General features: G+C 51.2%; 1 protein-coding gene across 2 annotated transcripts; it reads right to left on the reverse strand.

Annotated features, from left to right (window-relative positions):
• Nucleotides 1-1,376: 1,376 nt before the first annotated feature.
• WDR45B (WD repeat domain 45B) lies at nucleotides 1,377-25,193 on the reverse strand. 2 transcript variants are annotated; one of them, XM_027052185.2, is made up of 10 exons: nucleotides 25,059-25,193; nucleotides 17,781-17,855; nucleotides 12,113-12,214; nucleotides 8,912-8,999; nucleotides 7,793-7,887; nucleotides 5,290-5,480; nucleotides 4,657-4,742; nucleotides 3,927-4,028; nucleotides 3,091-3,212; nucleotides 1,377-2,732 (listed from the first exon to the last, which is right to left on the reverse strand). In XM_027052185.2, the coding sequence occupies exons 1-10, from the start codon at nucleotides 25,123-25,125 to the stop codon at nucleotides 2,626-2,628; spliced, it is 1,035 nt and encodes a 344-aa protein (XP_026907986.1). In that variant the 5' UTR covers nucleotides 25,126-25,193; the 3' UTR covers nucleotides 1,377-2,625. The 2 variants fall into 2 exon arrangements, with proteins under 2 accessions (XP_026907986.1, XP_026907988.1); XM_027052187.2 differs by lacking the exons at nucleotides 7,793-7,887; nucleotides 8,912-8,999.
• Nucleotide 25,194: the final 1 nt, after the last annotated feature.

The raw sequence follows: 25,194 nt of genomic DNA on the forward strand, positions 1-25,194 counted from the left end.
CAATGCGATGCCCGTCACAGAAAGAACCGAGGAGAGGTCGGGGGCCAAATCTTGTGAAACCGTGTCTGGCACCTGAACGACGTCCGGTCACAGGAGCCACCGAGGGCTGGCGACGTGTGGCGGCGGGAAGGGGAGTGGGCCCCAGGTATCCAGTGCCACCCTGCAGGCCCAGGGAACTCAAGGGCTCCTGAGGACGCCACACCCTAACACGACGGCCGAGCCTGCAGAGGGGGGCGGTCGAAGGGCGCTGAGGCGACTCTCCCCACCTGAGACGTTAGGAGCCCGTGGCACGGAGGGAACGAACTGTCCCCTCGGTGTCGACCTGGACACTTGGTGACCAACCAACCACTAGCTATCCAGCCCGGCCACCCAGCGGGGGCTTCTGGAGGCCCCCGGAGGGAGGACTTTTGTGTGTGTGTCCCTCCGACACCCACGCTGAAGGGCCAACAGGACTCAGCCAAGGAAGGAGGTGGGGGTAGCCCCGGCCCACGGAATCCCGCTCTCTCTACGCAGAGCTTCACAGCGACGGCCATTTGCTGTTCTTTGTGAGCCCACAGAAGGTCCACCTGACCGCTCGCTTGTGCTGGGGACACTGCTCCTCCCAAGCCTCCACGGGGGGCGAATTGGCCACAAGCACAGGCCTGGGCGGGTGGACAGCGCCTGGCTGCCTCGGCCTTCCAGGGCATTTCCCAGGTAAGTGGGGCCTTCACCCTCCCAAGGGGTAACTCCAGGAGGCACACCAGGGCCCCTTGCAGGGTAGCACGGCCCTGTGGCTGCAACTCCGGTGCCCCCTTGGCAAGGGCTCCCTCACGCGTGGCCCAAACGTCCCTATCGTGTCACCGTATGGAGGAGGCAAGGTCATACCCGGAGTGGCAGAGCCAGGACTGTGATCTCCCACTGGACCCTAACACGGCATGCCAGAACATTCCTGGGTTGGGTTGTCTGGGGTACGGCCTCTCCGCTGCCTCCCCCCAGCTCGGGAGCCGTCTCTGTGCACCGTGGCAGGTACAGTTGGATACACTAGAGTGACTGTGTCTAGGAAAAACGTAAACCGGTAATTGTGCTAGTGTGCAGGACGCGTCCCTCGCCCCCACGCAAGGTTAGGGCTCGAGCGTCAGACGAGTCAACACCACACTGACCACGCACCCGACGGGACGCAGGCGCCTCTCGGAGAGGGAGTCCCGCTCGCCACTGCCACGGTGGGCTCAGCTTGCCTACCAGACGATAAAAACCGCTAATGAACACCTCCCTTCCCCTCTGCTCCCCAGGCGGGAGCTCACACACAGGGCCGCCCCGCGACAGGCAGCGGAGGCCGATTCTAAAACGATGGTTCTGGGTTTGTAACATACAGTTCTTTTCCCTTGACGGATACAGAGTACGACAAAATTAGTCACTTTTATTTAAAAGAAACATTACAAATAAGTGCAAAATTAAATTTCATGATTAAATACACACAAAAGTATAACATGCATACTTTACACTGAAACCCACATACAAAGTTAGTTGATTACATGACAGTAAAAGAACAGGCAGAACAGAGAGCTGCTCCCGCAGACGTTTGCTACCTGAAATCAAAACCGTGAAGTTAGGTTTCTTGAAAGGGAATTTCAGCAAATTAAATACATACTTCTGGGAGTACTAACAACATAGAGCCCATAACCTGTGTTAGTTACCACGTTAGAAAACGGTACCGCGTGCCTTTCCTTCCTGTTAGTGTACTGCTACTCTCCCCAACGACCGACCGACCGACCCGAGGCGACGGCCAGGGTCTCCTGCTCCCGCCCAGACGAGGCCTGCTTTGCCCAGATGCCCAACGCTTCCCTCCACCTCCTCCGGATTCCGTGACGCTTTTCTCGGGGACTGATTCTGAAAGTCTACACGTTACTGCTCCCGACACACAAGAGGGACACTCAGGAGACCGCAGGGCACACAGAGTGCGCTGCTCCTGCCTCCATCCCGACAGAAAGACAGGGACGCGGGCACAAGCACGCGCACAGCCACGCCACAGGCTCACGACAGGCACGGAGACCAGGACGCGGGCTCACAGGGAGATGCCCACCCTGTGTTCTCCAACACGGCTGTGTCTCTTCGTGTTCAGACAGGAGAAGGAATCCCCTTCTCCTTTTCTAAGGCAAGCTGCTGGTATTATTACTCTACTGAAAAATCTGGTTGTAATGTAAGAACTAACATTTACACAGTTGCTCATTTCCCCGCTACAGACTCAGTAAAAATGATGGAATCTGTTGCCAAAACAAATTTCGATTTGTCCACCGTTTTCTCAACCCAGTCCCTATGTGTGTACGGAGCCCCCAGGTGCACGGGGGGAAGAGGCGGGGGGCGCGGCGGAAGCACGAAAGCATCACAGCTGAACTAAAGGAAACAGGCCAGCAGCCGGGCCCGGGCTGCTCACAGCCACGTGAGTGTCTACGCTGCCTCGATGATTATTCCTTCTTTAATACTGGAAATGGGAAGCCCTGCTCAGGAAAACAGACAACCACAGAATGGCTTCAGGACCAAGGTCCCCGGGCAGTCCTGCCGCCGGCACCAGCCCCGGGAGTCTGAAGGGCACACTCAGCGCTTTGGCGGCGGTCGGCCGTGGCTGTTGATTGCACTCCTGACGGAGAGTCACAGCTTGTCATCGGTCATTTCTAGAAACTGCGCGTAGACGTCCCGGATGCACTCCCCCTTGGGGTTGAATAGGAATTTGTAGTAGCTGCCGTCTGCACAAATCGCTGAGACAGAAGGAGACCGTTTTACTCATGTGTTTCTTCCCTCAAAGTTCAAAGCAAACAGACCTCACTGAGAGGAACTGTGAACGGCCCTGCTCTGAGCAGCCGCTCAGGGTGACTGTGGGCGACAAGGGACCCCGTTCCTGGCTGAGCACACACGTGGCCAGGAACCCAACCTGCTCTAGGGTGGTTTGTGTTTCCCACTTATGTGCGGAGGGGGAAAACCTTGCCCCCACATCTTCCTGGGAAACCCTAGAGGGCAGGGGGCTGGTGTCCCCCTACACAGCTGTGCAGACCCTGAGTGGGACCCCTGCGCCCCAGGAGAGCGAGCACGGGCCAGCCAGCGCCAAGGACCACTTACCGATGACGGCATTTGGCTCTGTTCCAAAGGCACAGATGCACGGAGAGCCTGAGGGAACCTGAAACTTGGAAAAACTCCACTTGGAACTGAAGTACTTTGGAAGGAAACTGGCTGAGGCCAGACTAGGAGGTGAGGGGACACAGAAAAGGGAGGAGAGAAAAGGCAGTTATGTTTCCATGACGAAGGTGAAACATGGCTCCCATACAGCCTGAACCCAGATACTTTAAATTCTACTTTTCCTTTTAGTTTTACTTCTCGCATGAAAAAACTAAGCGCTTCCCAACGGCTTAAGATAAACCCGGAAACCATCAGCACCAGAAGGTGCAGGTGTCTGCGGCCACTAAACGGATTTGCTGAATGTGACAATAGCCGCCAGGGCGCAGGTCCGAGTTCTAAACCACAGGAAAGGTGACTGGATCCTGGTCACACACTAAGCAGCTAAAGACAAGCAAGCAGCGATGTCCCTTTTAGCATCAGGTACTGCGGACACTTGAACAGTGAGCGGGTTAGGGACACCAGCCCCCAGCAGTCGGAATCCCGGGTATAACTTCTGACTCCCACAAAATTTAACTCAGAGCCTACTGGCGACCAGAAGCCTTACCGATAACAAGTAAGTCAATTAACACGATTTGTACGTTTGTGTATTACTGTATTCTCACAATAAAGTAAGCCAGAGAAAAGAAAATCCTCCAGAAAAATGCACTTACAGCCCTATGCTGTACCCGTGTGCACGTGGCCCGCACTGACTCTCGGGGTGTCAGGTGGGTGGTGGATCGAGGCTTCGTTCCGAATGTGCCTGAGGGAGGGACCAGTCCTTTCAGCTCTGGGAAACCTACCTGGACTGTTTATTCCTTTTTGGATCTTCGGCAGCAAAAATGTGCACTGTGCCGTGGTCACTGGACACGCAGATGAGGGACGCATCCGGATTGAAGTTGATGCTGCAGAGAAATCAGATGAAGCTCTGGTTTCGTGTGGATGCAGCAGAGCCCGGCCCCAACCACAGCGCCACAGCACGCGAGCTGGTGCCTTGAGCCTTCCGGAATGAATTCTGGAGAGCAATGTGAAGCACCAGCACCCCCACCCGCCACCCCTGCCCCGGTGCTCTCCGTGGGACCACCCAGCGTGCCACAGCTGGGCCCCTCCTTGGGTGACAGGGAGGGGAAGGGGCTTCCCGTAAACCCACCCTGAGCCCCCCCCCGCCGGCTGGAAGGGCCGTGAGAGCAGACAGGAGGGCCCGCCACCGCGGGGCTGCATGGACACACGCCCTGAGTTCATGTAAGAAGTCCATGTTTATCTCACAGACCCGAATGCTGCTCAGCACCTGCCAAGGCCACAAATGCAAAGAAAGAACCACCCACGCGGGGGACTGCCACCGCAGTGCCACCAACACCACAGGGCGCCCAAGTGACTACAGGGGAGCTAACAAGGGCTCCGGTGTTTGCCTTAAAAGACCACAGCTTATCCTAGAGAGAAGCCGGAGCAGTGATGGGCTTTAGTCCTGACTCCCTCAGCCACACAGGCCCCGTATCGATGAGGTCGACCCCGGGCAGTGATGGGCCTTCTTACCAATAAATATTAGCTGCTTGGGATCCTCTTCGCAGTTCCTGGATCAAATGCCCTGATGAAGTATCAAATATTCTTATAAGGGTCCCCTTTGAAAAACAGCGAAGCGTTTTATTGTCATTCACAACTTTTTAGTTTTTTGAGACGAGTATCATACTCACAAACCCATCAGCCCATACAAGCCCTTCCCAAACCCCCCCACATGTAAAACTCAACCGGCTCCCTCTGTCCTGCTGGAGAATTCGTTGGTAGCTGTCCAGCCCGAGAGCACCGGGTAGGAGCCAGCCCCCTGGGCACCAGCCCTCCACCAACCCCCCGCATCTCCCGCCCTGGCAGATGCCTAAGCGACTGCCACAGCCAGGCTGACCTGCTCCTGGAGCGGTCAGTGCTGTGCCTGGAGATGCCATCCTCACCAGGACTCCCGTGGCCAGCTGGAAAAACTAACGCTAACTGCTGCCAAACAGAGGAGGCTTCACCAAGTAAAAGGCTTTTCAACTGCAACGTGATTCCTGAGAGAGGTGGCCGAGAACGCACAGGGAAGGGCCAATTTTCGGCGGGGCCCACGAGTCAGGTCCCCGGAGTGCAAGGGCCGCTGCGGCAGGCACTCGGCTCCATCAGGAAGGGACACACGCTTACTTTCTCAGATGCGGTTGCAATTCTTGTTCCCTGCAGGTTGAGAGCAATGCAGCTCAGGACGCCCTCGTGGGCAGGAATGTCCACGGGTGGCTTCTCGGTGCTGGCCAGGTCCACGAGCTGCACGTGGCCCGTGTGGGTGCCTGGGAAGGCCAGGAGGGAGTTGTTGCTGTTGGGGCACAGGACGCAGAGGCCTGATCGGAGACGGAGAAAACCCATCAGGGACTCATGACTCTAAAAGCCACCACTTTCCCCAAATAAAACTTGCTCTCTGCCCTGTAGCTCTCAAGAAAAAACAGTAAGACTTCTCTATGGGTTTCCATTTATATCAGAATCACAAAATCTTTTCACTGTAAAGGGTGTATCAGAAGACAAAAGTAACTCCTGTGAGGCCGCCTCTTAACTGGAAACATCTGCTGAACTTGTTCTTGAATAAACTCTGTCAAATGTCTGCTACTGACATACAAAACTGTGAAATCCAAAACCTCCATTAACAATTGCATAAAACAACCAAAAAACTTGGGGATAAGTTTAACAGTGCCTGTATGAGACACTGCAACACGATGTAAAAGAAAACCAAAGGTCTGACAGACGGAGAGAGCCTGATCTGATCTACTGCGGTCACAGCCACAACCTACGTCCCCCCCTGCAGGGTCGCGTGGTCACAATTAGAGCCTCTGCAGGCTTCCTGAAGAAAGGTGATACTGAAAGTTATAAGGAACAGCAAGGCCAAAGAGTAGCCAAATTTTCTTGTAAAACAAGAACAAAATCGGAAAACTTACACTACCTAATTTTAAGAATTATTTTAGAGCTGCAGAAATCAAAGCAGTATGGTACTGGCTTAAAGACATACCACTGGAACAGAATAAAGAATCCAGAAAAATCTTACACTTACGTAACAAAAAAAAAGTCTTCTTAACAAATGGCACTAGAAACTGGATATTCACATCGAAAAATACAAATCTGGGCCTGTGCCTCATGCCATACACAAAAAATGGATTAAAGATGTAACTTAAGATCTAAAGTTCCTAGAAGAACATGTAAATGAAAACCTTTGTTTTGCACAAAACCACAGACCAGCTGAAGTTATCTGCAGAAGTGGTAACAAAGAGCCTTATCTAGAACATACAGAGAACTACAACTCAGATGGTGAGGAGAGGAAGTGAAGACCCCTCATAAAAGATACCAGAATGGCGATAAGCCACATCACCGTCCTCAGAGAAATGTAGAGGACACCGCGGGAGACACCATTACCAGCCCCAGGTTACAAAGAGGGACACAGACACACGTGCCGTGCCGAGGCAAGGCCTGCTCCAGCTGGAGCTCTCCTGGATCACCAGTGGGGACACCAGAAGACACAGCCAGACCGTAACTACAGCGGGACCCCGCCACAGTGCTCTTCAGTATTTAGCCAAGAGAAATAAAACTCTACCTCCACGCAAAGACTCGTACGTGAATACTCACAGCAACTTCCGTCCGTAACAGCCAAAACACTGGTGTGGATAAACAATCTGGGATGTCCACACTATGGAATGTTACTTAGCAAGGAAAACAAGCATATCTACTGAACACATGGAGACATCCAAAAAGTACCGTAAGACACCAAGCACATCTGAAAAGGCACAACTGGAAGGACAGGTGGGCAAGGGGACTGCCTGAACAAAAGCTTTTGGGTGACGGTACCGGTTTGTCTGCACTCTGGTGGTAGTTACACAAGTGATTACAATGACTAAATATTACCAAATAATAAACTTGAAATGAGTGAGCTTTAGGGGCGACCATGTGGTTCAGTCGGTTAAGCACCTGACTCTTGATTTTGTCTCAGGTCATGATCCCCAGGTTTGTGAGATCGAGCCCCATGTCAGGCTCTGTGCTGATGGCGCGGAGCCTGCTTGCAATTCTCTGTCTCCCTCCGCACCCTCCCCTCTCAAAAATAAATAAACATTAAAAAAAATGAATGAGTTTTGCGTATATTAGACCTCAATAAAGCTAGAATTTAAAAAACCTAAAAATTTTAAGAAGAAATTAAGATGCTATAACGAATAGCAAAGTCAGTCACCTGTAATCCCTGCTCCAAAACAAAGGAGGGAAGAAAGTCCCTCAGAACTCAGTAAAACCCCAAAACCGTGGCCCACCAAGGAGCTCCTGAATGGCTGACAAGGACCGTGAAAAAATCCCTCAACCTCCACTCCCCCCACTCCCCTGCCCCATGACTGTGATACAAGAGGGTCTCAGAGGCACTGCCTACCAGGCCAGTCTCTGGAGTGAGCACGTGGCCGGGAGAGCCTTCCAGGAGGTGGAGTGGACCGAGGGAAAGGGTGAAGAAGGAAAAAAAGAGGAGCCTGTGTCCGTCAGGGTTCGCCCGATGTGCCTCAGGACCCATCTCACCAGAGCAATGCCACTCAAATAAAGACCGGCCGGAGGACAGGGCACCAAGCACAGGTCTGCGTCCACCTGGACGGAACGTGAAGAAGCCAATTCCCATCGCTGACTCTGAATTTCTTACCTTTAGGGTTATAGCAGGTTTCAAAGACATGCAACTGATGGGGATTATGTGTAAATGTAAACACCTTAATCATGGAGTCCAAGACAACCACAATTCTGGAAAGAAAAAAACAATCAAGATTCCTATTCCCAAAAGTGAAACTCAAGCATCCTGTGACTTCTGTTCTTATCATTTTGAAGCTTAGAACAAACACCACGTACAAAAGTATCCCTCTTGAATCAGAACCCCTTGCAGGTGTCATCTTTGGAGGTCACCAGTGAGCACCGAGGGGTGTGGCAGGCGCTGACGAACGAGGGCCTCCTACCTGGCTGCAGGCTGCCCAACGGACCTTTCTGAGATTTAAAGACATTTTTGGATAATATTTCACCCAGAGTAAGAACCAAGTAGCAATCACAGGGCAGAAATCATTTCTCTATACGCTCTTAGATCTGTCTTGACAATTTAAAATGTTGGAAAGATCCCTATTTGGCTCCAGTATTCGCATTATTAAAGGGCCCTAGAGACCAACATTCCTGGAGGTCACAAACCTAAGAGTCCAGGTCTGACCGTCGCTATTGCATTCACTTTGTTCGGCACCTCTGCCCTCCCACACTGAGGATACGAATCATACCACATTAAGATCCAAATTAATGAAACTCCAGTAAGAACTTCTCTGTTCTCCTGAGGGCCACGAGGACAACAGCTCAGAGAAGCGACTTCCAACAGGTAAGATCAACGTCACCTTCTCACTGGGGAGTCTCCCAATTTTCCTTTACCTTCAAAGGGGACATTTACTGAGGCAGCCTTTGGAAAAGCTGGACTCAGAAGGGGGCAAGTCCAGGCTCCCCCTGGTTCCCAGTGGGAACATGCTGGACGGGGACAGGTCTCTGAAGGCCTGAGCGCCACCGGGGACTGCCGGCTTTGTCCACTGACAAACCGCTTCTATGCCAGCCCTGGAAACCCATAAAACTCACACCTTCTTTGCAGCAACACAAATAACCCTACGTCCTTTGGTCATGAACTACCATCATCACATCTGAAGACGACGTTTTCCTAAACACACTTTTTCCTTCAGTGTGAAGCATTTTAGACGTTTCCAGAGAAAGCAACTAATCCACTTTTAAAACTTAGCAAACCTACCGATCTCGCCGCAGTTTGACTGCTTTGACTTCTGTAGAAAACTCTATTTCAATAACAGTCTTCTTTTTCAGGTCATCCCAGATCATCACTGAAATTTCAGAGAGAACTTATGGGTACACCAATAAAGGGAGGGCACTCTGAAGGGGTCCTTCCCCCTCATTCATCTCCGAGCAGGTGGACGTGCCGCTCTCCTGGTGCCGGTCACACACGGCCGGACGCCTGCGCTCCACCACTCGCCACGCTGTCTCTGGTAGCAGGGTGTTCACGCACCCCCCACCCCTTCCCTTCCAGTACCCGGCTGGCTCCACACCACCCCCTGCAGCCGATCTCCCTCCCCCGCCCTTGTGTACACGTACGCACACAGACACGCACGCACACATGCACATGTACGCACAGACACGCACACACACCTCCTCTGCCAACCGCGCCTAGTTTCCAGGTGAACTTCCCCCACCCTCGGTTCCACTGGACTGAGCCAAAAGCAAGCCCACCCACAGTTACTGCTCAGGTGCTAGACACACACCTGAATCAAGAAGAGAAAGGCTTCAGTTTGAACAGATAAAAAAGCAGGGCCAGGGATTTCTCTCACCCCCACCCCACCGTGCCTGCTTCTTCTCACGCCGCGGTGCTTTATGATGTACTAGCCATCTGCATCCCCAGGGCCAAGGACACGTCCAGACCTCTGAGGAGACAGAGAGCAGCCAGCCCTGTGCCGGGGAAGAGGTGGGGGTACACAGACAGTCTCCATCTCCTCCATTGGTCTCTTGCAAAGCTGTCTAGGAAGGGTGTGAGGTGAGGGAAAGTAAGCTTTCTCAGTAGGTCACGGGCGGGCCAAGAGTGGAAGGGAAGGAATGTCTCCCCCGAGGTTCTGACACCATGGCCAGCTCGCGTCCTGGAGGTGGAATTCACACAGAAGTTTTGCCAAAGGGACTCAGTAACCTCAATTTCAAATCAAGAGAAAACTTGAACGTAGAAAACGTAGAACTACCAAACTTTCGTCAAATTATTCACTAATGAAGAGGTTAAAACTAACCATTCAATGGGGCGCCTGGGTGGCTCAGTCGGTTGAGCATCCGACTTCAGCTCAGGTCACGATCTCACGGTTCGTGAGTTCGAGCCCCGCGTCAGGCTCTGGGCTGATGGCTCAGAGCCTGGAGCCTGCTTCCGATTCTGTGTCTCCCTCTCTCTCTGCCCCTCCCCCATTCATGCTCTGTCTCTCTCTCTCTCTGTCTCAAAAATAAACATTAAAAAAAAATAAAAAAAAAAACAAAACCAAAACTAACCATTCAAAACTGAAGCAGATTTCTGTTCTTACTCCTTTCAAATACCATCTTGGATTGGTAAATCCCTTCATTTAACAAATCCTGACAGTGGGCTCCTCCTCAAAGGGCAACGAAGCAGCAGCACGTTAAGTGGGACAGAAGCTCAGTCAATGGACTCACCTCACTGAAAGAACAGCCTCCTGGGAAAAGGGCATGTCTACTCTTGAACTCATAAAGCAGGTCAAAAGTCAACTTTCCCTGGTCTGCAACCTAACACCAAAAAGCCTCTGGCCCAAACCAGACAGAACCCAAAGATGAGCCACATCAAGGGTGTCACAAATCCACATGAACTCTATTTTCAGAAATTTCTCAGGGTGCCTCAGCGGCTTCATTGGTTGAGCGTTTGACTCTTGATTTCGGCTCAGACCATGATCTCGAGGTTCGTGGGTTGAGCCCCACATTGGGCTCTGTGCTGACGGTGCAGAGCCTGCTTGGGGTCCTCTCTCTCTCTCTCTGCCCCTCCCCTGCTTGTGCTCTCTATCAAAAATAAATAAATAAAACAAAGTTAAAAAAAATTTTTCTGGAAACAGCATGAGAAAGGCCTAGGGCCAGCAGCTTGATTTCTCACTCACAAAAGGAAAGTGACCAGACCCAATGCCCTGAGCAGTGAGAAAAATCCAAAGACCTGGGTTGACGTTCAATTCCCCACGGCCTCCAAGGGTTGTGAGCTGCCTTCCTGGTGTGCCAGAAATCTGAAATGTTCTGTGCAGGATTTTGCATGTCTGTCTTTTAATATAGTTCCTGACAGCAAAAGGTACATCCACTAATTCTGGAGTTCTTCTTCCATCCTCCGAGCTCCTGACTCAAAAAAGCAAAAAAAGCCTCCCTGATCTGCCTGAACAGCAAGCACCGTGCAGTCTCAGCTAGAACTCTCCCGGTCACACTGTGGCCACCAGTCTGCTCCAGTCCTGTCTTACTGTGTTTCACAAACATCCTTCACGTTTTAACACCATGTGTCTTAATATGTAACTATTAAAGTATTAAGAGTAAATTCAGGAAGTAATTTTGACATTATTGACAAAAAATTCTTAATCTTACAAAAGCGTAAACAGACCAAGTTCTTTTTTAAAAAATGCCTTCAGCACTCTACAAAAAGTAAATTTAAATTTTACTCAAAATTTCACAGGGCGCCTGGGTGGCTCAGTCGGTTGGACGTCTGACGTCGGCTCAGGTCAGGTTCTCATCACCTATGCTGACTGCTCAGAGCCTGGAGCCTGCTTCGGATTCTGTGTCTCCCTCTCTCTCTGCCCCTCCCCCACTTGTGCTCTGTCTCTGTCTCTGTCTCTCAAAAATAAACTTTAAAGCCAGACTTTCACACTCCCATTTCTTTGCGCACACGCGCACACACACACACAGGTTTACATACACACACAGACTTACACACACACACATATACACACAGGTTTACACACACATCAAAACACCCCCCTTCAACCTAGAGCCAAGGGCCAAGGTGGTTTTTGTTCTACATGGCAACAAAATCAATGTTTCTGTGAGTCAATGGCTCTTTGTAGGAAAAATAACCTTACTACACTTTGCTTTAAAAAGAACTCGTAACATTTAGGATACCAACCCACAGCTGAATGCTCTGAACAAAATGGGGTCCAGAGGCACAGCACGACCGTACATATTTAGCCGACGTTAATCAACAAGCATGTGCTTTTTGTTGATGAGAACAAGTGACCCTTGTCACACACCTCCCCTGGAAGTGGCGGAGACAAGACTCACTCTTTCTAGATGATTCTTGTTAGCGACCAGTCCTTCATACTTCACAGGCTACCAGGGAAGAGCAAACATAGCCACAAACACAAAGATGTTCTAGACAGTTCCAGACATCACTACACGTGAGGCATGGTTAGGAAGCACACAACCACTTTACCTTTGTTAGGAGGGTATTTTGGCTTTTTCCCACCACCGACTAAGGCTAAATAGTTGCAGCGAAACAACATTTCAACATGGCCGACTCCTCCTTCTAGAAATTCTGAAATGATAGTAAAAACAAGTTAGTATGTGGATCTTACAATTTAAAAAGAGATAAGTAAACGGTGCAGATGTCGCAGTCGGCATTTACATATCTGACTGTATGTGTCTGTGCAGAGATCTCTGACTGCTGTCAGCGACCAGATGGGTGGCTGGTGGGGACAGGGAGCGAGCCGGGGGCTTTGGACTCCTCTCCGCAGCCGGTCCCCATGAGCCACGCTTCTGCTCTAAGTGCGGAGCACACAGCACCCTAACAAGCCAATGCACCAAAATGTATGAAATGTCTAAACTCGTATTTTAAGGGGCAGCAAGACATCTAAGCTCTAAGAAAACACACTAATTGCTTTAATACAAAAGCAGTTTACCGCTTTAAACACCTCTTCCACTGAAGTCTCAAATGCTCAAAAATGTCTGTGAATTACATGAAGAGGAAACTGCCAGCAGAGTTTCAGAACTCCTCCACAACAGAAGAGGACGAACAACGCTCGCTCAGGGAAGGCGATGGGGACCTGCTGAGAGTCTGGGGCTCACAGAAGCAAACCCCACTCTGGACCATTTTTTTTTTTTTACGTTTATTTTTGATAGAAATAGAGCACTAGTGGGGGAGGGACAGAGAGAGAGGGAGACATGGGATCCGAAGCAGGCTCCAGGTTCTGAGCTGTCAGCACAGAGCCCGACACGGGGCCTGAACTCACAAACTGCGAGATCATGACCTGAGCTGAAGTCAGACGCTCAACCGACTGAGCCACCCAGGCGCCCCTGGACCGTTTGTATTACAGAACACAACCAGCCCATCCAGTTCTCTCCAGCTCTCCACTCTGGTCAGCAAGGACTGGAGCTCCTGGCACCGTGAGGGCACAGCAAAGGGCAAGTGAGGAATCAGAGCCTCTGAAAGTCAGAAGTTAACACAAGATCACCTTCTACCTGCTCAGTCATGGCTTTTCAAGATGATTCCTAAGCTCGTCAGCTCACTCTTGTAAAGTTCAAGGCCTCGTAGAAACCCTAGAAAGCACGAACTATCTACTTGATGCTGAGCAACATGGGATTGAACTGCATGGGTCCACTTATGTGCAGATTTTTTTTTTTTATAAATACAGATACTGTAAATGTATTTTCTCTCATGATTTTCTTTTTTTAAGTTTTATTTATTTAAGTGATGTCTACAGCCAATGTGGGGATCAAACTCATGATCGTGAGATCAAGAGTTGGATGCTCTACTGACTGAGCCCTTCTTACGATTTTCTCAGTTAACATTTTCTTTTCTCTAGCTTTACTGTATGAATACAGTGCAGGATGCATATAACGTACAAAATATGTGTTAAATTGACTTTATGTTACCAGTAAGGCTGCTGGTCAACAGTAGACTATTATCAGTTAAGTTTTTTGGGGGGTCAAAAGTCACATACAAATTTTCGATTATAGGGGGGAGTGGGGTGTGTGTGTGTCATCACCCCTAACCGTGTTGTTCAGGGTTAACTGTAATATATTTATACAAGCATCTGGTGTCTTTTTTCTAATTTTTCCCCTTCAGATAAAATCCTTTAGGTATAATTAATGAGTCAAATATGTGAAATGAACACATCTGGCTAAATTACCCTACAAAAAGATCCTACCAACTTAAACTGTACCGTTAAGGTTATGAAGTAAGGTCATGGAAAGGTCTGCTTCTCCACGCCTTCAGCAAAGCTAGACGCTAACTTGCTAACACCCCCTCATGGTAATCGGTTCACCCCCCTCCACTTCCCGTGCCTCCCGTTTCCCTCTAGGCCGTTCATCTCGGGACGTGCTGGGGTGACCACATGAGCACGAAGTCCATGTGAACTTCTGTGACATTAGACAAAAGCAAGGATTAAGGCCCCAACACACTGTCAGGTCAGGCAGGCTGCTGGACTGGGTAACGTCGGGAATTGTGCACAACAGGTCACCTCTTATTCCCAGATGCTTGGTGGGTCACACTCCTATTCACGACTGTACCCCCAGCCCCAGTGTAGCAGCAGACACTGGAAGGCATCTGACCACCACCCACGGGGCCCAAACACAAGCAGCCCTCACCTGCACTCCACCTCAGGCACGTGGTGTTCTTTCTAGGTCTCTGTCTCCTCTCTACTTCCCCACTTATGGCTGCCAACATCACATGTGTGAACACTGGTCACAGGGAGGGAACAGCGGGTGGCACTGCAGACGGGAAATCCTCTGAGCCCTCTGCCCACCTTGCAGACTGTGCAAGCTCGCTAAGCATGAGCTGTACAGGTTCCAATCATTTCCACATTGCGGGACAGTTGTGTTTCCAAATGAACAGTGAAGGTAACTTTTCACTAGTACTCCGTGTCTCTATAAATCACTCACTGGGTACCACATTTTATCCAAACTTACCATTCTTGAACCTTCTTTCTAGCATACGCTCAGATGTGAATCCGAGTCCTACACTGGGACCCCACGGCATTATGATGAACACCCTCACCGGGGCCCCACGGCCTTCCCGGAAGGAAGCAGAGCCACAAACCCGCCACTCCAGGTGTGAGACGCAGCACCTACAACACACGCCTGGGAGGGACGGAGGGAGGGGAAAGCTCCCAGTCCCTGCCAGCAGTGGGCACACCTGGAAGGGCCAGGGCAGGGCCAGTCTCACCTAGTCAGTGCCAGTCACACTGGAGGTAAGGCCGACAGCCCCAAAGGGGGGGGGGGGGGGGTGTGACCACTAAAATGCAGGCACACTTCCTTCCTCCTCATTGAGGAAAGGAAACCACCAAGATAAAACAGGAACAAGGTCCAGCCTGTTTTCTGTTAAGTTGTAAGTTGCCAGAAATGTAACAGCAGACCAACCGACAAGTGCACAGGGGTGGGGTGGCTTCATTAAAATACACCTTGAAGGGGAGCCTGGGTGGCTCAGTTGGTGAAGCATCAGACTCTTGATTTCAGCTCAGGTCATAATCTCACAGTTCGTGAGTTCGAGCCCCACATCAGGCTCTGCATTGACAGCATGGAGTCTGCTTGGGTTTCTCTCTTCCTCTCTCGGCCTCTCCCTCATGCTTGCACTCTCTCTCTCTCAAAACAAACAAACATTAAAAATAAATAATAGGGGCACCTGGGTGGCTCAGTCAGTTAAGTGTCTGACTTTGGCTCAGGTCATGATCTTGCGGTTTGTGGGTTCAAGCCCTGCATCGGGCTCTGTGCTGACAGCTCGGAACCTGGAGCCTGCTCCAGATTCTGTGTCTCCCCCTCTCTCTGCCCCTCCCATGCTCACGCTGTCTCTCTTAATAATAAATAAACGCTAAAAAAGTTTTTTTTAATTTTTTTTTTATTAACGTTTTATTTTTGAGACAGAGAGACAAGAGCATGAATGGGGGAGGGTCAGAGAGAGAGAGGGAGACACAGAATCCAAAACAGGCTCCAGGCTCTGAGCTGTCAGCATGGAGCCCGATGCGGGGCTTGAACTCACAGACTGTGAGATCATGACCTGAGCCGAAGTCGGACGCTCAACCGCCTGAGCCACCCAGGCACCCCAAAAAAGTTTTTTTTAATAAATAAATAAATAAGATGCACCATCCAAAAGCTGTCCCATAGTTCAGCAGAACAGCAAGAGGGAATGATACATGCCGTCAGCATGAACGACAACAGCAAACCCTTCTAGAACTCAGACTCTTAGATAGTTCCTGTCTACCTTTTTATAAGAAATCCTGAATCTGTTATAAAAGTTTCAGCAATTAGGAGACAGCTGTCAATATACTGCTAATGATTCAACTTTGAAACTTTGAACTCCAAGTTTCTGGGTCACTCTAAGTAAAAGGTACCCTGAGATATGCAAGTCAAACTGTTTCAAAGTACTTTGTAACTATTTATCCACACAAAGGAGAGTTGTCTTAATTCACTAAGCAACCAAAAGTAAGTAAAAGTCAGAGACTTGGAAGGCTGTCAGGAGACTCCCATCACCGGCCTGGACCTCTTGCGGATTCATTCTCCAAGAGCTCACTACTGCTGGGCTGAGAAATTATGAGCACAAGCTTACACAGCAATAAACACGTGTGCAAGGCACTCCTCTGTGTATCTTAAGCCTTCTAATTCAGTGATCTTCACAATAACCTTAGAAAGTAGACAGTTACCACCGTGATTTCACACAAAGAAAGTGAAGCCAGGAGAAGGTGAGGCACCTGCCCAAGGCCACACAGCCGCCTAGTAAGGGGGGCAGAGCCAGATTCCACCTCAACAAGGAGGGTCCGGTATCTAAGCCCTTACCTACCAGCCACACTGTCTTTCTCTAATAAATTAAAGTCATAGACCTCCGCTTATAAAATAAACTCCTAGACAATAAAGCACCACTTACTGTCTTACATGGCAACGTAGTCGTACAAAGACTGTACTTGACAAAGGGATTCCGTTGCCGGAAAGATTTCTGGAAATCCTTGATGTTGGGTTATTAGTTGTGAAAATGGAAGGGGGGCTACCTCGTGGAGCACCAGGATACAGGAACTTCCTCTTACAAATAAGAAACAGTTCTAGTGGCAAAAAATCTAGCATCTGCAATGAACGAAAACCAAAACCCCAACTGCAGGGAAAAAAAGGGATGTTTCTCATTTTCTATGATTTGTCCGAGATTTGTTCATCTGTCGGCAGTGCTTGATTCTCCCAGCGAGTAAAGACCAGGAGACACCAAAAGCTTAAGAAAAATACACTGGGGGAAGAAAAACTGAAAAAAAACTCTACCTGTAAAATTAACATTTTTTCCTGTCAAATAGTAAAAAGACCATTATCTTAATATTACCAATAGAAGTCCTGATTCTATTTAAGTTCACTTAGAAGCTTCTGAAAACTTGTATTCCACAAAAACATAATTTAAGGCACTGAAATAAGTAAACAGAAGCAACTATAATTTATTGCTGCAGATAATATTTCCTAAGTGGTCGCTTATCAACAGTTAGGCATCAGGGCGCCTGGGTGGCTCAGTCGGTTAAATGCCAGACTTCAGCTCAGGTCATGATCTCACGGGTTGTGGGTTCGAGCCCCACATCAGGCTGAGCTGACAGCTCAGAGCCGGGAGCCTGCTTTGGATTCTGTGTCTCCCTCTCTCTCTGCCCCCCCGCTGCTTGCGCTCTCTCTCTCTCTCTCTCTCTCTCTCTCAAAAATAAACATTTTAAAAAATAAAATAAAATAAATTTTAAAAATAAAGAGTTGGGCATCCCATGTGCTGAATTCAACCATCATGTGAGCTGTCTGCAATTTTACGTTCAGCAGGACGAGTGAAGACAGCCCGCATCAACCACACTGTGCTCTTCAGGACAGCCAGCAAGGACTGAAGACAGGGCAGACACACACGAGTTTCAAAGTTCACATTCACCAGAGAAACCAGCGTCAGGCCACACCCGGTGCATCACCGCTGGATCCTGGCCCCACAGAGCTGGGCACTAGTGGCAACTTGAAGAAAGAAGAGGACAGCCCCATCCAGGCTGACGCAGGGCCAAGAACCTCCTAGCTACCTCCCAAACCAGCCCGTCCCCCATCGGTAAGGGGAAATGTCGATTCTTTGAAGGTTAGAAAACAGGAGAAACCAGGAAATGTCAGTCACTCCTTACCTTGCTTCTCTTTTTCTTTCAGTGGATCAGTGTTATAGACCCGGAATCCGTTTTCCATCCCACATGCAAAGCATCCTGAAGTGTGAGAAAGGCCGGTTAATCATCTCAAAGGGGTCCCAGCTAAGCGCCCTGGGACTGGGACCGAACCGGCAAAAGCAAGGGGTCCAGAGAGAGCAGCCGTTCCTAAGAGCTCCCGCAGATGCTCTGACCTCACAGGCGCAGTCTGCACACGCCACAACTATCTTCCTCAGGGCCGTGCGCACACGCACGTGCGCACACACACGACGTGCACAACCTAGCACGTTTCCAGTCTCTCATCTAACACGATAAAGAGCCTCCGGAGTCCCTCCAACCTCCTGCTACAGGGCTTTCTTCCCGAAGGCCAGCTCCGCCTGAACTCCTGGTTCCATGACAAGTCGGCCAGCTGCCGCCACGGCACCTGCCTCTCGCTAACACTCACCGCTGACCTCCCCCATCCTGCACACTTGTCTCCGGTGCTGTCGACCTGGAGAGGCGAGGACAGAACAATAAAGTCCACGCCTCCCGAAGGACAGCTGCAAGCGGGAATCCCAGCAAGCGTGGACACTCCAGACTGGAGCAGGGGCGTGGACTTCCAGAAGGTGGCCTGAGGTCTCCCACGACCTCCTCCCACCTGTAGACAAGCTGAACCCTTAAAATCCTGTCAAGGTCACTGTGAGTCCAAATCACACACCAGGTTGTTAATGGTCCAATTAACACCAACTAAAACAGCCAACGTGGTAGAAAACACCAAGTAGTTAGTGGGTGTAAGGGCATGGGAACTCTCAACCCGGTGGACGGCAAACCAGCAGAACCGCTCTGGAAAGCTGTTTGCGCCAGGTGCTACAGTCGTCAACTCTGCTCCTTGGCAGATATACCTTGCAGAAATGACAACATATGTTCACCAAAGGCATGCATTCGACTGTTCACAGCAGTGCGATCATACACCATTAATAGCCAGAAGCTGGGAACCTACCTAAATGCCCCCCTCAATGGTGGACTGAATTAACTGTGATATATTCACACACACAAAAACACTATGCATCAATGAGAATGATCTATAGCGATACTCAGCAATGTGGAAAATATCTCACAAACAGCATGTTGAATAGAAAAAAGTCAGGAATAAGGGGAGTTTGGGTGGCTTAGTCGCTTAAGCATCCGACTTTGGCTTAGGTCATGACCTCCCAACTCATATGTTTGAGCCCTGCGTCGGGCTCTGTGCTGACAGCTCAGAATCTGGAGCTGCTTCAGATTGTGTGTCTCCCTCTCTCTCTCTCTCTCTCTGCCCCTTCCCCGCTTGCACTGCCCCTCTCTCCCCCAAAAATAAACAAACGTTAAAAAAAGTGTTTTTAAACAAATCAGCAAGAATGATGTACGGAGACAAAACTAATCTAAGTGGCTGGAAGTTAGACTGAGCCAGTGGCTGGAAGGATGGCCAGGCGTTAATGGTCCAATTATGTTCAGGTATGTTCAGTTTCTTAACCTGGGTGCTGGGTTCAGTTTGGAAAGTCATCAGGTGAAGACAGGGTACGTGCACTTTTCTGTAAGTACGGCATACTTCAGTAAAAAGTTAGAAGGGAAAGTATTCCGAACACCAAAAGTTGGAAACCCTCTCTGAGAAGGCCAGGCATCATCCTCGCTGTCTTCACAGGCCTCTTTCCCAGAGAGGAACCATCAGCCCAACAGCTGGTGACCCCACACACCCTTGGGTTAGCTCTAGTGGTGCAGACACAGGCGTCGGGATCCCTGAAGGGCATTCTTCCATAGACAGGCGCGCCTTGTTTCATTTTGCTGCACAGACATTACGTTTCTCACAAATCCAAGATCTGTGGTGACCGTGCCTCAAGCAAGTCTGTCAGCACCATTTTTCCACAACCTTTGCTGGCTCAGGTCTCAGTTTCACATTCTACTAATTCTAGCAATATTTTGAATTTTTCCATTATTGTATTTGTGATGGTGACCTGTGACCAGTGATTACAAATCACCAAAACTCAGATGACGGCTAGCATTTTTTAGCAGTGAAATACTTTTGAATTAAGGCATGTACATTGGTTTTTTAAGACATAATGCTACTGCACGCTGAACAGACTATAATATGGTGTAAACATAACTTTTAGAAGCACTAGGAAATCAAATATTCATCTGACTCACTTTATTGTAACAGTCCCTCTACTGCAGTGGTCTGGGACCAAACCTGTAATGTCTCGGAGGTGTGTCTGCACAGACTACTTACGTACAGCCCACATGCAAACACACCCCTATTTCCTGTAACCACAGTGAAGTAGCCCAAGGAAGTCAATCTGTGGCCTCAGGTCTAGGTCCAGGCAGAAGCAAGTGCTCTATGTAGACAAGGGTACATACTCAAACATTTGTGTTTCCCAAAGGAATAGAGAGAAAAATAGCCAGCCAACTTAAAGAAATGTACATCTCGGGGTGCCTGGGTGGCTCAGTCGGTTGAGCGGCTGACTTTGGCTCAGGTCATGATCTCGCGGTCCGTGAGTTCGAGCCCCGCGTCGGGCTCTGTGCTGACAGCTCAGAGCCTGGAGCCTGTTTCGGATTCTGTGTCTCCCTCTCTCTGACCCTCCCCCGTCCATGCTCTGTCTCTCTCTGTCTCAAAAATAAATAAACGTTTAAAAAAAAAAAGAAATGTACATCTCGACACTTAAGAGTCTTGAAGAACACAGTGCAAATTATCTTTAGAAGTTCGAATATTTAAAATCATGAATGCCCTTTTAAAATGTTTTCTTGTTCACCTGAAATGAATGTAACACTGTGTGTCAACTATATTTCACGTAAGAAAATTAAACAAACAATGATTTCTAAGCCAAAAGTTGCAATGAGAGTTTAAAATGCTTAATGAAAATTAGGGGTAACTGTACGGATCAGTCGGTTAAGCGTCGGACTCTTAGTTTCGGCTAAGGTCACCACCCTGGGTTCCAGCCCTTATTCGGCTCTGTACTGACATTGCAGAGCCTGCTTGGGATTCTCTCTCCTTCTGCCCCTCCCCCATTTGTATTTGAGCTCGCTCACTCTCTCTCTCTCTCCCTCCGTCCCTCAAAATACATAAACTTTAAAAAAAATCGTGGGGGCGCCTGGGTGGCTCAATCGGTTGGATGACCCACTCTTGATTTTGGTTCAGGTCAAGATCTCGCAGTTCATGAGATCGAGCCCCACATCAAGCTCTGAACTGGCAGTACAGAGCCTGCTTGGTATTCTCGCTCTAAATAAATAAATAAACGTAGGGGCGCCTGGGTGGCTCAGTCAGTTGAGCGCCTGACTTCGGCTCAGGTCATGATCTCACAGTTCATGGGTTGGAGCCCCGCACTGGGCTCTGTGCTGACAGCTCAGAGCCTGGAGCCTGCTTCGGATTCTGTGTCTGCTTCTCTCCTGCTCACTCACTCTCTCTCTCTAAAATAAAATAAACATTAATAAATAAATAAATAAATAAATAAACATTAAAAAGATAGATATTGAAACAAAAACACTCAGGGGCGCGGGGGGTGCTCAGTTGGTTAAACATCCAACTTCAGCTCAGGTCACGATCTCACAGTTTGTAGGTTCGAGCCCCCCATCGGGCTCTGTGATGACAGCGCGGAGCCCGTTTCGGATTCTGTGTCTCCCTCTCTCTCTGCCCCTCCCCTGTTCACATTCTGTCTCTCAAAAACAAACATAGATTAAAAAAAAATTTTTTAGGGGCGCCTGGGTGGCGCAGTCGGTGAAGCGTCCGACTTCAGCCAGGTCACGATCTCGCGGTCCGGGAGTTCGAGCCCCACGTCGGGCTCTGGGCTGATGGCTCACAGCCTGGAGCCTGTTTCCGATTCTGTGTCTCCCTCTCTCTCTGCCCCTCCCCCGTTCATGCTCTGTCTCTCTCTGTCCCAAAAATAAAAAAATGGTGAAAAAAAAAATTTTTTTTAAGCTATGCAAAAGTTAAAAACCAGCATAAGTAAAAACAAAATGTAATAAACTCAATTATCTGGCATAAATTTTTATCATAGAGAATTAATCCGAAGATAACCAGAAGTTTAAGAGTAAGGCTTTTATTTTTTTCAAAAACACTAACTTTACTTACAAACTGTTCAATGAAATGAGCTGGGTTTACAAAAGGGTATTTTTTAGGCAACTGAAATAGATCCTTTTAAGAGCCACAATTGTATTTTAAAAACAATTTTTGGGGCACTTGGGTGGCTGAGTTAGTTAAGTGACTTTTTTGGCTCCGGTTATGATCTCATGGTTGGTGAGCTCCAGCCCCACATCGGCTCTGCTCTCTCACTGCAGAGCCTGCTTAGGATCCTCGGTCTCCCTCTTTCTGCCTCTTGTGCGCGCGCGATCTCTCTCTCAAAAATAAATAAACGTTAAAAAAAACTTTGATGAAATCTTTATAAAAATACTATAAACTTCACTGGTTTCTTAAATAGTCAGTATCATGAGTCTCAATTACTATACTGAAACGTAACACACAAACTCCTCACCCCACAGCAAGGCAAGTGGGCAAGAACGATCCTCTTGCACTAAATGACCTCAAGTCACCCGGCCTTCCTGCTTCTGTAAACAGGAAAGGCGCGGCACAAGTGTTTACAGTTACCTCTCCCCTCCCTCACTACTGGAGGACCAACTCTTTCCACTGCAGACGGTTTTGAAGAGTTGCTGTATCACTGTTAATTCCGTACAGAGCTCTCGGTGGTTATCCAAACCCATTAAAACCCTACTGGCCTCGTCTGGTAATCAAGCCCCAAAGCGTCCAGCCACATAACTGTCCAACGTCCGACACCTGACCGCAAACTCACGCCTCGTTCCTCGGGAACACGTTCTTCCACAATCCGGGCAGTCCTGCCCGCTGGAAACCAGCACTCAGCCCACAGCACACACGCCCCCACCATCCACCTGCCACCTCCTCCAAGAACCCCTCCACGAGCTCAGAGCCAGCTCCCCCCTCAAGAACCCCTCCATAAGCTCAGAGGCTGGCTCCTCCCCAAAAAAAACCCTCCACGAGCTCAGACACCAGCTCCCCCCCACCAAAGAACCCCTCCACAAGCTCACAGGCCGGCTCCCTCCTCAAGAACCCCTCCACAAGCTCAAAGCCGGCTCCCCCCCCCAAAAAAAACCCCTCCACGAGCTCAAGAGCCCACCCTCACGAGCTCAGAGACCAGCTCCCCCCCCCAAGAACCCCCTTCACGAGCTCAGATACCGGCTCCCCCCCCAAGAACCCCTCCACAAGCTCACAGGCCGGCTCCCCCCCAAGAATCCCCCTACGAGCTCACAGGTCAGCTCCCCCTAAGAACCCCTCCACGAGCTCAGAGCCTGCTCCCCCCCACCAAGAACCCCTCCACAAGCTCACAGGCCAGCTCCCCCCAAGAACCCCTCCACGAGCTTACAGGCCGGCTCCCCCCCCCCAAAAAAAACCCTTCCAGGAGCTCACAGGCCAGCTCCCCCCCTCCAAGAACCCCTCCACAAGCTCACAGGCCAGCTCCCCCCAAGAACCCCTCCATGAGCTCAGAGCCAGCTCCCCCCCCCAAGAACCCCTCCACAAGCTCACAGGCCGGCTCCCCCCTTCAAGAACCCCTCCACGAGCTCAGAGCCGGCTCCCCCCACCAAGAACTCCTCCACGAGCTCACAGGCCCCCCCCCCCAAAACCCCCTCCACGAGCTCACAGGCCAGCTCCCCCCCTCCAAGAACCCCTCCATGAGCTCACAGGCTGGCTCCACCCCCCCCCCAAGAAATCCTCCAAGAGCTCAGAGACCGGCTCCCCCCACCAAGAACCCCCTCCACGAGCTCAGATACCGGCTCCCCCCCCACCAAGAACCCCTCCACAAGCTCACAGGCCAGCTCCCCCCAAGAGCCCCTCCACGAGCTCAGATACCGGCTCCCCCCCCCCACCAAGAACCCCTCCACAAGCTCACAGGCCAGCTCCCCCCAAGAGCCCCTCCACGAGCTCAGAGACCGGCTCCCCCCACCAAGAACCCCTCCAGAGCTCACAGGCCGGATTCCCACCAACCCCCGCCACCACCACTAAGAACCCCTCGACAAGCTCAGAGGCCGCAACCAAGCTCGCCCTCCTCCCACACACATCTCGGGCCTACTCCCACCGCCCACCTGTGACACCACAGTCGACACCTGTGGACAGGTCGGACCTGACCCTCAGCGCCGGGCAGGGCGGGGGCGCAAGGTAAACACGCGCCGGCCGCAGCGAGGCAGCACCAACTACTGAAATCGAGTTTCCCAAAAACGGGGCCTACGACACTTTCTCGGGTTCCCCTCAGACACAAAACTTGCGAAGCTGCCACGCAAAAGCCCTCAGGAGCGTGTCCCCGGGCGGCCGCTGTCACCCGGCTCCTCCCGGAGGCAAAACCCTGGCTCCGCAGCGGGGGCAGCTCCTCGGATCGAGTTCCTCCCCGCCCCTCCCGCCCGCACCCTGCGGGCCTTCCCGGACGCGGCTGCAGGGCTGGCTTAAACCACCCAGGAGGCCTCAGCTGGACTCAAAACCGGGAGGAAAGCGCGTTTCCCGCCCCGCCCCCCAAGGCTTCCCCGACAACCAAGTCCTTTGATTTCACTCGGCAAGACACGCCGGGGTAGCTCACGGGCACGCTCCCGGTAATCGGACCGGAAAGGCGAGGGCGACCTCAGCCCGACCGGGGCGCTGGGCCGCGAGAATCGTCGAGAGGCCCAACCCGCAGCGGACAAGAAAGCAGGCGTTGTCGAGCCACCACCGCTTACGTGGAGACCCTAAACGAGTGCGGGAAAAAGCGCGGAGTTCCGAAGCAGACCCCAGTGTGCGCCGTGAGAAAAGCCCCGGGTAGCCGAAGCCGGTGGGAGCCCGCAGGGCCCTGAGCGAGTGGGTGCGGCCGCCGCCCGGAGCTCCACGGAAGTCCGGAGGGGAGCGACCCCCCCCCCGCCCGGGGTGCCGCCTCGGGGAGGGGGCCAGTGGGGACGGGGACTTCAGGGGAGGCCAGGTCAAGGGGGGGGGGGGTGGACTTGAGGGAAGGGGACCGGCCGGGTCGGAGGGTGTCGGGGGAGGGGTCAGACCCGGTGAGGAGCGTCCGGGGTGGGAACGTGCCGAGCTGGCCGGTGTTCGGGGAGGGCCGGTTGGGCCCGGACGGGGGGGGCCTCGGGGGAGGGGCCCGGCTGAGTCGGGGGGGGGGGGAAGAGGGTCGTCGGGAAGGGACCTGGCCGGGTGAGGAGCGTGGGGGAGGGGCCGGCCCGATCCGGGGACTCCGGGAAGAGGCCGGGTCGGGGCCCGGGCGCGCGCAGGGGCGCCCTCACCGTGGTCCTGGTTGAAGCCGGCGTAGAGCAGCCCGTTGCCGTGAGGGTTACACGGCAGGAGGTTCATGGCGCCGCCGCGAAGGGTCCGCCGCTCCTCAGCGCCGCATGTCCTCGGGGAGGCCGGGCGCTGGGGTCC

This window comes from Acinonyx jubatus, chromosome E1 (genome assembly GCF_027475565.1).
Source record: "Acinonyx jubatus isolate Ajub_Pintada_27869175 chromosome E1, VMU_Ajub_asm_v1.0, whole genome shotgun sequence".
NCBI classification, from domain to species: domain Eukaryota; kingdom Metazoa; phylum Chordata; class Mammalia; order Carnivora; family Felidae; genus Acinonyx; species Acinonyx jubatus.